We start from the raw sequence: 16,039 nt of genomic DNA, 5'->3' as shown, positions 1-16,039 counted from the left end.
GAATAAGAGTACTAAATTACAAACACATAATAATAATAATAATAATTAATCACAATCTATTATTAACTTGTAAATATATTTTCATCTTTAAAAAATGCATTGTCAACCGAGTGGGATGAAGAAAAGTCACAAAAGTATTATGACAAATATGTTCCTATACTGACAATCCATGTTGACAATCATTTCAGTGACAAATTTATCTCTCGTGCCACGTAAATTATTTTATTAACCGTGATGGATGAAAGTTAATGACCAGATATACTTTATTGCACTTTTTACACTTAAATTTTGTATTTTGATTTTTAGGATGCTTTGTTAGTGAATTACACTTTAAAGAATTATTCTTTTTATAATTTATTTATGAGTAAGGCTATTTGGTGCAAACTAATTGTTACGAAGTAAAAACGAACAGTGGGAATTGCTAATCATTTATTATCTATTTATTTTATTTATGATATCAAATTTAAAAAAATATTTTAAAAATAATTTTATTTTTTATTTCAAATTAAATAATTTTAAATAATTTTATTAATTAGTATAAAAGTAATTATTTTTATTTATATGTGAGTCCAGATAAATATTATTTTTCCATTACAAGTTATCCTTCTCTTACATTCTCCACCAATAATATTTTTTAATCACTTATTTATGGAAAACTGTTCGTAGTAAACAACATTTTCACATTTTTCTTTACTAAAAATATAATTTTATTTAGGCTTAAATAAGTTTTTTTCTTTTTTTCCTAATCCTTTAGTTTCATATAAAAAATAGGTTGTTTGATTTTATTCTTCCTTATAAGAGTATTTTTTTATAAAAAAAACGTCCTGTTAACTCTATCGTCATCAATTAATTTGAATAGATAAATATTTAAAAATATAATTTATGAAAGAAAAAATTACATATAATTATTTTGTCAGATTACTTGATCACGTGATAAATTAATAGATGGTTAATACACTGTTACGTTATCATTTGATGTTGTTAGTTGATAAAAGAATAATTAAAATAATTTTTTTTCAAAAGGACTAAAATGAAATAAATTTTTTATTTTATAAGAATTAAAAAAGATTATTTCATAATGAGATCGAATCTCGGAACTAATACTTCTTCCGGTCCTTTTTATAAATTATAAGAAACAATATTTAGTGTATTTTACACTAAAACACTAGTGTATTCTAAATTGTTCCGTAATTTTTTCACGAATATATGCAAATTAAGCTGTCATCACCCTTAACTGCACAAGCTCAAGTATGAGACAGATCAAATGGAATCTAATTATAACAGGAGTTACAGGATCATTTTACAGCTCTGATCTAGGCGCGTACGTACATAGACATATATATATATATATGTACAGATTTATTTATTTACTTTTTTGGGTACAGACATATATATGCAGATGCAGCCATATGCAGAGTGTTTTTTGTCTTTAGGTTGCTGCCGTATGGTATATATATATCAGGCTATGGAAGCTTATAAGATTTTTACGCCACTCCCTGCATGTATTGACATAGTATAATATTATATGTGTGACAACATATATGAATGAATTTTGGCCCACCCATAGTTTTGTTGTTCAATTTTCTCCAAACTTAAAACAGTTAAAAGAGTTTGGTTCAATCTATTTAGCTACGTGTGACTCCAAGAGCCCAAGAACATCAAGGTTCTAATTGGGTCTTCTGATTGGAGGCTCAACCTTTGATTGGGGAGAAGCCTACTACTACGTTGGTTGGATCCATCGGTGGTGATTGCCACCATGGCAGCCTTACAAACCTGGTGGAGCTTCTCTCCGACGGATCTGCTAGACTCCTTGGCCAAATTAGAGCTTTCACCAGAAACGTGAGGTTTCATTCTAGCTAATTAAGCTAGCCCTTTGTGTGGTATATTATATAGTAGAACTTAGAGGGTGGAGTAATGGAGCTATATATAGAGAAAAATCAAACCATGTGTAGTGCTAGCTAGCATGGGCCAGTTCTTCTATTCATGTGGGTCGATAGATTCCTCGTGTTGGATGACAGATAAGGCAGTGGTGTCACATTTTATACAATCAATTATATCTTTTATATATAATCAATATTGATTAACAATAACTGTCTTTTAATCAGATGTTCCTAATTTAAATTCTAATATCTAATACAGGATAAATTAATATTGTTAGAAATGATCTAATTATTGACTGGATTGAGATTGAGATAATAAGTCAGTATTAAACCGGTGAATCATTCATTAATCCAATTTGACCAAATATAAATTAAATAATTTAAAATTTCCATATCATACTTTCAAAAAATTTAAAAAATTATATCACAAATTAATATAACTTCACTCTCAAACATATTATTAGTTTAGTTTTAATCGTTATTCTTCTTTTAGTTTATCATATTACAAGTTTTGTTTTTTAAGTTTATTTTACTATCCTTATTTAGTTTATTATAATTTATATGTTATTTAATTATTATGTAGTTTATTATATTATGCTTTATTATTATTATTCCTTTGACGGGGTTTATATATATAGGTAGAAGCATATTAACAATCACTTAGTGGCAATTGAAACGTGAGGTGATGCGTGAGAGGAGCTTGCTTGCTGTCTTGTCCTATTTTTATAGGTTTTTGGGTAGCAACTCATGCAAAGTGTCAATCCGGCTGGTTCAAAAGCTGGTCCGAGTCACCGGTTTTAGGTCAAATTGGTGGTTCAAAAGCTATTTTTATAGGATTTATCTGAATTGAATACACAATCGATCCTATTATCAACCTGAACCAGTTGTGTTATTGGATCTCGATTAAGTATTACTTTCAACAAAAAAAATTACATCTCAATATGATACTAGTGGTAAAAGAGAAATATGATTCCTTTGAAATTTTAATGACATTATTATTACATAGATTGTTAAAATGAAATTCAAGTTTTAATTTTAAAAAAATACTAATAATATATAACATATTGTAATTGCTTACTCTCTTTTTTGTCCTATTCTTAGTTGAGATTATTCGAGTTTGTTCTTGGTGGCCTTCTTTCGTTCAATTCGTGACTTTTTTGTGCCTTTTCAAAAAGGAAAAAAGAGTTACTGTATTAGATTCTTATTCAATTATTCTCATTTAATTAGTTTATCTCTTATTCCTTTCTTCTTCTTCTTTTTTTTTTTTCAATTCTATCCATACCTTTACATTCCACACTTCATTAAAACAAACATATCTTATAGAATATATGAAATTTATTCTCAGGAAATTCAATATCTTAGAGGTACATAATTATATTATATAGGGTTGGTAAGATAGGTTATCTCATTATGATCTGCTATTAACCTATAAAAAAACAAATTAAAAATGCCGATTTATTCTGTTTTACGGTGAATTAATAGAACGACCCACGTAAAAGTTAGAGAAAAAAAATTAAAAAGAGAAAATATAAAAAAGTGAAACACTAAAGTTTCACGTATAAACATCACAAATTAAAGTGACTATAATCAAATCAAAGTAATACAATCTGATTTTAACTTAATAAGTTTCGAGTTATAACTTTAAATACATAATTATGTATTGAATATTTAGAGAAAATTTATTACTACACAATGAGTCTGATTAAGTTTAAATAAGAATATCTTTCCGGTAAGAAACATAACCTCTTAAAAATAAAATATTAAAATAATAATTAAAACTATACATCTCTTTTACTTTTTAGTTATTTAGTTTTTTTTTATGATGAGTTTAATTTGTCTTAAACTCATTTTAAATAATTAAAGAAATCTAACTGTTGAGTAGAAGGTATGAATTATTGTATAATATTAAAATAAATAGTGTATCAAAGTATTGAAGGTAAAAAAGAGAGTTGTAAAGTAGTTAAATAACTCATTTTATTATTTTTATATAATAAATAAACTCTCATTAAATAATCGTTTGCTTAAATTATTTACCCAAATTCTCCCTAATATTTGATATCGATTATTGACTAACGCGTGCCTGTGAGTATGGGTTTGGGTGGGTGGGAGTATATATCCCTAGAAAAGAGACCTAGCTTATCATCTTGGACCTAAAATATATGACATGAAGAATATGTTTTGAGAATGGCAACTAAGATGCCAAAAAATGAGAGGAAAAATGGTCACTTGTCAATGGATGAAGATGTCACTTTTGATCTATGGAATGAAAATATCCTTAAAGAAAAAGATCAATGGAATGACAACAAAATAGCATGAATGTGATTTAGATAAGTTGTAAAATGTCGAGAAACAACTTATGAATCTACCCCACTGACGGCACCATTGTGGTCCACACTATCCCACGCACATCAGAGAAATTGAGGGAAAGCCAAGTTGAAAGAGGAGATAATTTGGCACCAGGTAAATTTGAACTCTGAATAAATTTTTATTAGTGAACTTTCTTACAAATTTGACAGTTAAATTAAGGGTTCTTACTATATAAAATTTGGAGAAATGATACCTTGTATAATTTATACAACAAATCTTGTAATAAAAAAAAGATAGAGAAAAAAATGAGGGAGATTTTTTTAAAATATAATAAATGATATGATATAGAGACACATAAAATATTGCTGTATAAATTGTTGTAAGAATGATTATACATGTATCTTATCTTTAAAATTTAGGTATATATTTCACAATAAAGGGATACATTAGGCTGTATATTATTATTATTGTTAATTAAGAAAGGTTTGTCAGCTTTTGGTTAAGGTGATTAATATTGATCTCAACAAAAATGATCTTGGTTCCTACTAGTTAAGAGTAATTATTATACTATCATTTTTTACTTCTCCTTTTTTACCTCTGGCTTCCCCCCTCCCCTCCCCCCACCCTTCCCCACCTCCCCTATCTTATTTTTGTCTCCCTCTTTTTCTTTCTTTATTCATTCTCCCTATTTTTTCTTTCTCTATTTTCACTCTCTGCACTCACATGTTGTCATATATTTCTTTTGTTTTTATAGTCAAAACGAAATTATGATTTTGTTATACAAGTTTTGTTACATAACATAATTAAAATTCCATTGTGTAGTGTACCATGTAACACAATAAAATCATGATTTTATTGTGTTGCATAATTATTGCACAAGAAAATCTTAATTCTATAGTGTAACAAAATATGTTGTACAATGATATCGTGATTCTATTGTGTATAATTTTTAAATAACTATATTTTTTGTACTGATTATGTAGGTTAATGAATTGAAATACATTTATATATGATGAGATTATAATGCCAGTTGGATGGAAAAATATGTAGTATTAATATGTGGTAGACCTTTTTTTAAATATATAATAGACATTTTATTCATGACAAACGTTGAATGTGTATCTCATTAATTTTATGAATGTAAACCTCAATATGTAATTGACATTTATATGAAATTGTATGCAATTCATGTCATTTATGTAGACTTTTTAAAATTTTGGGGAAAAAATACCATCATACATAATGTATAATGAAACCACACTTCCGTTATACATTTTTTTAAAGAAAAATTACTAAATAAAAATGTGATTCCATGGTGTAATGTACTACGGAATCACACCTTTTTTTGTACATTTTTTCCATAAAAGAATGTAAAAGGAAAGTGTGATTCCGTTACACATCATATGTGGAATCACACTTTTGTTATATTGTCATTTTTTAACCCCCCCTCCTACACAACAAAATCATGGTTTGGTTGTGTATTTTTTTTTCCACACCAAGATGCACTATGAAATTGTGATTCCGTAACAGAATGGTGATTCCATTGTGCACAATTTTTACACCCATGTTATGATGTGGAATCATGATTTCATAATACTTTTCAAGGATGGATAATTTTGAAAATTTGAGGGATTGCAAGGGCCAACAGCAACTCCCTTTGGTTAATTGCAAAAGTGCTTCTAACAAAATTGTTAGGTTTAATCAAGCTTCCAAATAATGGGCCAAGGCCCACTCTCTTGTTGAAAAACTAAAGATTGTTGTTATATACACTCCTTTTCCCACTTATACACTCCACATTCCCTTCTTTTTCCTCAAATTACCCTTATGTGTATGCTCTCCAAATTTCCCACCAGGCCACACTAAATTTTCATTGAATCTCAATAACAACATTACATTAGTAGCAACATACACAAACATACATACACATACCAAGAGACACTAACCTAAACTCTATCCGGTCAATTGTAAAACATCATTAATATTCTTATCAATATTACCATCATCGTCATAAGAGAAGCATATGAATCTTATTCGTCAATCTGATTCACACTACATGATTCAACACACAAATGCAATCTATCCAAAAATCCTTCAAGTCTTATGGTTCTTACAACAAAATTCTGAAAAGTTTTCTAGCATTGAAAACCCCCCATTTTTTTTATCACAAGCATCTCCCAATCCTCCTTGACCAAAAAACCCACCTCCACAAATGTGATGGTTGACAACTATGTTGTTGGGACCCCCCCCCCCCCCCCCCCCTGGCATCCAGATCTGATTTGATGTGGAGTTTTTTGACACAACAATGATGCTTTGACAATGTCTACAACAATAATTTCAAATTCCAACAATTGGAGGCCCTATTGCCACACCTGATCCGAAGGTTCTTGCACAAGCAAAGAGGGAGTGTGTTGATGAGGGGGGTAATTTGTTTTTGGCAATAAGGTGGGTGAAAAGGGGGGGGGGGGTGTTTAAGAGTGTCATTTGGTAAAAAAGAAGCAAAGGAGAGTGTATAAGTAAAATAATGCGTGGAAATAATAACTACTTAAATTGGATTGGTACCCAAGGTGACCACCCTTTTCAAAAATCAGTGCAAGAATTTTGGGAGATAAAACTTGAACTTTTTACTTCTAACTTTTTATTTTTATTTTTGAAAATGGTGGTGTAAAATTTACCACTAAAATTTGTCAAAAAGTAAAAATTTAGAAATAAAATTTACCAAAAATTTTGTCATAAAAAGTTATAGGTATAAAATGTTATATTTTAACGTGTCACGTGATATTAGCAAGTATATATTTTTATTAAAGTTACACAAAAACAAACCAAAGTCGAAAATTAAAGTAACAACGAAGCATAATTTTTTTAAAAAAATAACCACCAAGCATAATATAACAAGGGAATGGGGAACTTTAATTTGTTTATTCCTTCTTTTACCTTCAAATAATAAGTCGGTTGCTTTTAGTTGTCTTTTTTGTTTTTGCTTTTTTTTTAAAAATGATTAAATTTCACATTATTTTAGCTTTTTTTTTCACTTTAATAGTTTATAAATTTACCGAACATTGAGAAAGACTCAATTTCTTCACAATAATATTTTTAACTATTTAATTTGTTTCATAAGTTAGACCAGACATAGTCTGAAAAAATACAGATAAAATGAAATAAAATCTGAAGAAGTATTTTAGTTCATACTTATCGTCATTCTAGTATGATTTTGTGTCCCTTTTATAATTTATATTTTTAATAATTATATATTAATTATAACATTTGTTGGCAACTTGATCGATGATATTTTTTAGGTTAAATTAATATATAGATTCCTATATTTTTATCAAATTTTTTATTAGATTCCTAATTTTTTATCAACGTGTACAGGTTAATTTAATCTAAGTAGTCTTTTAGAATTGTTTGGCTTGCAGGAGGGTTAAAATTTTGCAAAATATTCTCATAATTGATTTAATTGTACTTACAACATATTTCAAAAATGCCATATTACTATATACACCTTTAATTAAGTATTTGTGAATAAATTTTCATAAGACAATTAACCAAGAGAACCCAATTAAAAAACAAATGAAAGTTTAAGGACTCAATTAAAAAAATAAAACTTCAGAGACCCAATTAAAAGAAAAAAATAAGAACCTATTCCTTTTTAAAAAAGTACAAAGAGCTGCAAAACAATTAAACCTAATTTCCATACTACATGATATTATATTCATATTAATATTATTTACTTTAAAATATACTCGGTAAAATATATTTATTTTTTATTTAATTGATTTATCTTAATTTTAGTTTTACAATTCAATTATATATACTTAAATTATAATTTATATTATATTAGATTAACAATTTAGGTCAATTCGATTTTGTTCCATGGATTATCGAATTTTGATTGAATCAAGTCATTATCCTATGCAAAAAAAAATGAAAAGAACATTAAGATTAAACTAAACCCATTTAATAAGTATCCCCTGCTTGATAGATGCTTATCTTTCAATCAAAATATTTTACTTTCCATGCCACTGTTGATTTGGTTGAACTGTCAGCCTCTCGAGCTCTTTAACAAGCAACAACTTAGGCCATTATTGCATTTAAGATACTTTTTTTGGTTTGTTTTTTCTGCCTAAGGAAAATACTCTGCTGGTAAAGAAATTTCCAGTTTTCTACTGCCCTACCGGAAGAGTCAAGAGTATTTCTTTATTTACTGACTCCATTCCATAAACAAGTATTTTCAAAAAGTAATTGTATAATTTTACTTTATACTCGTTCGAAAGATCAATTAGTTATGTTCATTAATAATAATTTTTTTAGCTCTATATTACATTTTTTTTTCAATTTTTGACTAAACACTTAAATTAAGAAATTCTAATATTTTTCAACGAACAATATACAGAGAAAATAAAAGATACATCCCATTTTACTGGAGATGTAGAAGAAATATAAATCTTACAAAAATTATAATCAGAAAATATCACATATCACCTAATTAATTTTTTTAAGCAAAAAAAAAAATGTATGATGACGCATCATAATAAAGACAAAAATCTCAGCTGGATTACACGTCAACTCCTATTAATCCTGTGTCTCACACCTTCAAATTCATTAAAAGGCAAATGATGAACAAAACACTTTTGGAGTATAGACCATATCCAAGGAAATTCAAAACTATTTAAATTTGTATGAAGATAAATCTTTTCTATACCTAAGAAGGTGGTGAATCCAGTCAATTATACCCCAAATTATGTATGGTGGTAAAGTGCCAATATTCATTAGCTATACATAAGCCTTTTTTCATATCAGTCTATACATAATCCTTTGATGTATACTAATTTACTTAACCAAAACAAGTATACCTTTCGAATTCACATAGATTTATCTAAGGATTTTGATGTTTTTCTTTCTGATAAATTGTCCGACATATCCCGTCCCAATTCACGTAACTTTTTTTTTTCGCAGCACTATCTTTATGTTGTCCTTTCGACCGTGCATCTATTGTTTTTTTTTTTAACCTGAAATGTTCAACCTACAATTATTATAAACTATTCGTGAAGTAGAAAGAACCGTGGAAAACAAATAGCGACTTATAACCACCAATTAAAAAGTCATCATTATCTCAGCATTGCATACTAATGAATAGTTTTATATTAATTTGTCATTCTAATTGTTTTAAAATTTTGAATTTTTTAAATTAAAAGCGAAGGGCGATTGTGTGATTGTGTCCTTTCACGTTTTCACAAGGAACATACAGCAATCATGTATCCCACATTTGTCGTTTATTATTCATAATTTCATATTATATATGTTAACTAGTCTTTCTTAGTTTGACCTCATAATTAGTCTTAGTCATAATTAATTCCGTGGGGCTTTCTGGAATTTCTGCCAAGAGAAGGAAAGATTGAAGGGGTTGTGGGGCTGCAAAATTGGCAAACTAGAGGGAATAATTAATTAACCTGCTGGGGACATGTAATTTAGATGCTTAATGTTGAAGATATGGTGACATTCTGACACCAGATATGTTATATAAACTCACATACTTTTGTGATATGACTATAAGATTAGTATGAAAGAAGAGGTATAATCATGCGAATATTCTACTCTTGGATTTGATTAGCTTGAATCTTGAGAATCACATCTTGTTGGCTTTGTAAAGTAACCGATTAAGAGAAAATGTGTCGGATACAGTTTAGCGTATTTGCCTAAATAACTCAATAAAACATGGAGACTAGCTAGTTTGTACTAATAATATTGAACTACAAAGAGATTTTAACAATGAACTGGACTATTTCGCAAACTCAAGATCTCATAATTAATAAGTTTGTTTATGAATTTTACCTGAATACCCTTTTAAAATAAATATCAAGTTATTTGTTTTAAACTTTTAAATGTAAAGTAGATGCATCATGTGAGATACCATTTTAAATTTACATAACAATGTGATTTTTTTTTAAAAAAATTCTGTTAACACATTTTTTTATACTTTTTTTAACAGAATTTTACTTACACTATTATTACAAAAATTGAGGAAAATACGAAAAAAAGTAGTCTCTGGATTTATATATAAGAAAAAAGTAATATTGTATATTAAACTTAAATATAAGTAAATCTAAATAATTTTATCTTATTTAATATTTTCATTCCTAAAATACTTTTTATTTAATTCTAATTTTAGAAATAATCTTACTTTTTACTTAAGATTAGAAACATTAAATGATGTTCATTAACTTTTTTAATTAGTGTAAAATTAATTTTTATTTATATAGGAATACAGATGCATTATCATTAATGTTCAGTAGATAAAATGGTAATTTGCCCAATGAATACTAGTATACTTTTAGTGCAGGCTATAACTCAAATGGGTCCAGCCAGCACAAGTTGAAATTAATTATGAATGGATGATTGAGATCACAAGGTAACAACACTTTTTCTAAATTTGATGCTTTCCTTCTCAGTAGTAATTAAGAAAGTTGAGAAATTACTTCCATAAATTTAATACACAATTGCAAATTTCAATAAAAAGAAAAAGTTTATTACTTTAAAGATACATTTTAACTCCCCAGCATGAAATTAAACATGCACTCACTCATTGAAGAACAATTGCCCGCCTCAACAATATTGATTTTTGGTTTAATTGATGTCTATTCCCATCTCTCCAACCAAAGCAAAACATGCACACAAGATCATTTTTATAACCAAAAACATGTGTTTTGGCCAAAGCTAGCAACATAAGAGAGAAATACAAAAGGCCAGGAGTTGAAGTTTGCCCTTTTATTTTTATTGGTTCGGGTGCTGACCTGCTCCTTAGATTTAGAAAGAAGTAAAAGGTGGCACCTACCAACAGCAATATAACCAAGCTTTCGATCACTTGAAAGTGCGATGGTACTACCATATATATCCCCAAAAGGCCAAAATATGACAAAGCAAAATAGATCTATGTTTAACTAACCAGAGGATCGCTTTGCAAAAGATGTTCAAGCATTTCCCATAGGAAGTAATTATTTATATATAAGATTCACTCTTCGGTGACTGCAAAGCTAAGACTAGTTGCCTGGCTAGCTGATTTGCATGCATGAGAATTAACAAAATCATTTACCAGCCTGTAACTACTAACCAAATATGAAAAGAGAAAAAGAAAAGCCGGTACTTATAAAGATACTTTACACATAAGATAGAGAGGGAAAGGAAGATTTCCGGACCTACAAATTGCAGAGCATTACAAGGCTATTGGCCTTTCTTTAGCAAACCCCAAAAGCTTTGTACTCTTAACAAGTGAATAAAAAAGAAGAGAAAAGAGAGAGATCATGCTAAACAAAGACAAAGCATTGAAGACCCCCCATACCTGCACATACCCTCTTTTTTTATTTTTGTCCCCATATTTAATATTTCTAATTTTGTTGAGCATATTACAAAATTTAACACCCCCACTTAACCTGAGTATTATCACTAATAAGTAATAACACTAGCTAGCTAGTACATCATCCTCCACTTTGGTGTTTTGTCACATAATGGAGCAATATCCACCACCTTCATACTCATCCTCATCCTCACCATAGTGCTTGATTGGATCAGATGGTGGAGGAGGTGGTGGCAGTCTAGAGTATGAAGTAGTGTAAGCATGCATGGGCATGATAGGAGCACCAACATAATATGAAGCACTACTAGAGACAGGATATGCTGTGTTATAGCTTAATCCATATGCTGGAGGAGGTGAATAATACACATGTGGTGGATATGGGTAAGCATGCTGAATTGGAGGACTAATAAGATCCTTAGGAGCCAAGAAATTTGAAGAAGGGACTAATGCATCAACTTTACTAATTTCTTCTCCTCCTCCTCCCTTATTAGGAGGAGCAGATGCAGAACCACCGTTTTCCCCTTTGTTCTTCTTCTTCTTTTTCTTTTTCTTCTTTTTGCCACCTTCACCACCACCACCACCAATTCCCTCCTCACATTCATCACTATGACCTTCTTTGTCAGAATCTTCACCGGGAGCGTCTTTAGAACCCTCATTTGAACCACCACCATCAGCATCTGGTTCACTATTCTTTTGGTCTTCCTTCTCTTTATTACCATCACCACCCCCCTTATTGGATTTCCCAGACTTCTGATTATCTTTCTTCTCAGGTGGTTTTTCTGGCCAAAGCTCCACTACCCTCCCTGATCTTGAAAGCCTCTTGATGAGAGTCTCAGCGTCCACGTTACCAGTGACAGTAACCTTGTGCTGCAGAGAATCAACCTCTGTTGTATAAACCCCTATACCATTGACAAACATATGATTAGTATTTTTTCTTTTAATTTTTCTATTATATTCCTAACATATCATTAGTTACTTCTATGTTAAGATAATCATTATATATATAAAGATATCACCAAGACCTACAAAATTTGAAGTTGAGATATATCTATATAAAATGGATACTATGTCATGTGCCAAAAGAAGTATAAATGCAGAGAGTGATATATACCATCAATTCCCTGAAGAATTTTCTTGACTCTCCTTTTGCAGCCATCGCAGTGGATCAATACTTTCAAAACCCACGACTGCAGAATGAACGGAGTAATCGGTAATTAGAGTGAAGTTGATCAGAACAAAACTGAACAAATGGAGAGAAATATTATATATGCACACATGCAAATTTAAAAGAGAAAACGGAATTGAGAGAGCAAGGAAAAGTTGATCATGACCTGGTACTTGAGGGTTTCTCCTTGAGGAGCTTCTTCAGCTGGCTTTGCTGCCATTTGGTAGGTTGGTTGGTACCTTGGTGGAGTGGAAAGCAAGGGACGAGGAAAGTTGATCTAAGTGTGTGTGTTGGTGGCCAAAGGTTTCAAAGGAAGTAAGGAACATGCAACAAGGGTGAGTTAAATAAATAAATGATCCATCAAGAAAAGTATTTGACACAGAAACATTCTTATCACGTTATTTTTACACTTTTTTTTTTCTTTTGAAGATAACTCGTTTTTAAATATTAAATTAGCTTACATCTAATAACTTTCTAAAAACATAAAATTCTTAAGTTAGAAACAGTTCCCGGTATTTTGCAGTGATTGACACACTTTTATTATAACGTACTATTTTTTGGGTTAAGTTTTACATGCCATTAATTGACACTGGCCATAGTTTATTTATTGAATCTAATTAGAAAACGTTACTCAATGATAGAAGTGTTGAAAATATAATATGAAAGAAAAGAGAAATCAGAGCACTCATTTCATTTGGTCACCTTTAACTGAGCGAGCATTGATCACCACTATCTTTTTGACACAACAGCAAAGTCACGTGATGCCAAAGGAGGATATTCAGTTGAGGTATATCATGTGGCAAAAAGTAGCGTCAAAGGAGGCAAAATTTCAAGTTCAACAATATTTAATGATAGGATTAATTAAAGTTATGATTCACTTCTAAGTAAGTGATGGGTTTTTACGTTTTTAGTTCCGTAGGGTGTGATAAAAACGTATGCTCACTCCCTGGGTGTACTGTAGGTGGTCCTTTGCATCAACTTTTGTGACATCTTATCTGTCATATCAGACGGTTTTAAGGCCTTCATCACTTTTAGTACCACTCATTTTCTGACCCTCAAAGCAGAGCTCCCCGGGACTACAACCCACACACGATAACAGGTCCACCACTCATGAATGCATTGTCTCTATGCTTCAAGATTCACTTCATATAGTTAATTTTTTTTATCAACTTAATATATAAATTGTTATATCAACTTCATATATACAATTAAATTAACTGGTGTAAGATTACTTTAACTTAATCTTACGTTTGAGATCTAGATAAATATTTTAAAGAACATTTTAATTGTAATATATATAAATTTTTTGATTTTATTCCATTCAAACATGATTATCTTTAATGAAAAATATTTGTACTATATACTAAAATCAACTTCGTATATGACATGATGAGTAAATGTAAATGTGTTGAAATATAAATTTTATGATAATTAATCAATTACATGCGACAATGATTAACGGTATATCTGCTATTGAAGAATGCAATCACCAAAGTGTACGTCTTCTTCATAACATGACCATCCATTCTTGCTTCTGAAGTTTACAGTGGTACTTGCCTGGTGAGTGGTTAGCTCGTTGGGTTGATGACTGAAGGGGCAGCCCTGTGCTGTCTCGAATAAAATTCAGATGATTTAACTCACCAGCATCCAATAATTTCTCCCACCCCATTCAGATTTTCAGGGTCCACTTATCAATGCTTCTTAATCTTTGGCTTATAAGTGCCATAGAATAAATGTATAATAATTACTTATACGAATGACAGTAGCAGGTTTTCTTCCTAAATTTAACTCAAAACTCTTTTTTATAGAATTTTAATGGCAATATTCAACAAGTATCCACTAGTGGTCTGTTACATTTGTTTCATTAACGTTAAGTTTGTTCGAGTATAAATAGAGATAGAATTAAATATCAAATTTTCACAATGTTTGTTTGAAAAGAGAATATAATAAGGTTTTTATACAATTTGCTTATTTATTTTCACTTCGACTCATTAAACAAATGAGAGAGAAATTCCTTCCCTTTTTTTCATCAATCCAAATAACACATTTTTACTCTATTCTTTCATTTTTATCTTTACAAAATTTCTCTGGCTTATTTATTTCTATTTCATTTTTATTCCTTCCTCACAAACTTTGTTGTCAAAGACCAAAAGAATTTGCTATGCAACAGGTGGTTGTGATTGTCATGACTCCCACCATCGTGGTTTGTGGCAACAACACTATTCCAAAATTCCAAATTCCTGGAACAACTGTTTTCAACATGAAACCTCCATCATCGGCGGCTACTCAGGTGAATTACAAACCATTGAGTCATTTAATCAGCTAATCATCGCCAACTTTCCCAATCCACTCCCAGTGAATTCATTCTTTTGAGAACAATTTCATGTAAGCCATCAAATAATTAGGCTCACAGCTTACCAAAAATAAACTGTGAAAGCCATTGCACTATCTGGTTATGAAAGAAAAAGTCCTGACAATTTTTTTCTTACATTAGATCAATTATATTTATACCTATTAGGATCGGCCTAGTTATAAGAGATTTGGGTAATTTATACGATATCTTAGGTTCAATTCTCGTTGTTGTCATTTTACACACTGAAAGAAAATAAGTCTGTTAAATTCCATTCTGACAGAAAATTAATCACACACTTGAAAAGATAAAATACATAACGCATCTGAGAAGTCCAAAGGTGCCAGGAAATTCTGTCAAGCAACAGGCTCTAAATCGCAAAATATAGCAACAGCATACTACATATTCTTGAATACTAGGTTACCAGACTGCTAACTTGAATAGTTCAAATAGTCAAAATACAGCAAGAATAATTTTCTGACTTTCGAGCCAAAAAGCTAACCACGGAGCACAACAGATATGGCTCCCTCCAGACCCCAGCATACTGCAACAAAAAGTTAGGGAGAAAATGTATCTCTCCAATAAACCAATCAACTCTTGTGTAGACAAAATAAACTTGATAACAAGTAACATAATTTTCATTAAGTGGTAGCTTAAATTTCTATACTACGAAGTTACTATAATTTTAAATGGTAACAGGTTACTTTATTTATTAATTTAATCTAGTCAATTTATAACCTCATTACACATAATAAATCTCCAGTCTCCGTGGAAAATTCCACTCAGGAAATTAAAGCAAGACCAGAGCAACCAATACCATATGATGCCTTAGAATTATGGTGTGCCTTGTAACTTGTTAGTTGTTAGCCTTGCCCCATGGAAGGAAAGAAAAGTCAACCGGTGGAAAGATTGAAGGGTAAAGTAATGTAGGTCTAAAACCACTATTCCTTCAAAGGTAAGGAATGGAAAATATAAAAAGATATCTCCCA

General features: G+C 30.2%; 1 protein-coding gene across 1 annotated transcript; it reads right to left on the bottom strand.

Moving 5' to 3' along the window:
- Nucleotides 1–11,298: 11,298 nt before the first annotated feature.
- LOC114397983 (heavy metal-associated isoprenylated plant protein 36-like) lies at nucleotides 11,299–13,045 on the bottom strand. Its single transcript, XM_028360078.1, has 3 exons — nucleotides 12,867–13,045; nucleotides 12,647–12,722; nucleotides 11,299–12,434 (listed from the first exon to the last, which is right to left on the bottom strand). The coding sequence occupies exons 1-3, from the start codon at nucleotides 12,918–12,920 to the stop codon at nucleotides 11,680–11,682; spliced, it is 885 nt and encodes a 294-aa protein (XP_028215879.1). The 5' UTR covers nucleotides 12,921–13,045; the 3' UTR covers nucleotides 11,299–11,679.
- Between the last annotated feature and the right edge of the window lie 2,994 nt (nucleotides 13,046–16,039).

Source organism: Glycine soja, chromosome 19 (assembly GCF_004193775.1).
Source record: "Glycine soja cultivar W05 chromosome 19, ASM419377v2, whole genome shotgun sequence".
Taxonomy (NCBI): domain Eukaryota; kingdom Viridiplantae; phylum Streptophyta; class Magnoliopsida; order Fabales; family Fabaceae; genus Glycine; species Glycine soja.
Note: the sequence above shows the minus strand (reverse complement) of the source record. Positions and strands in the feature narration are given on the sequence as shown.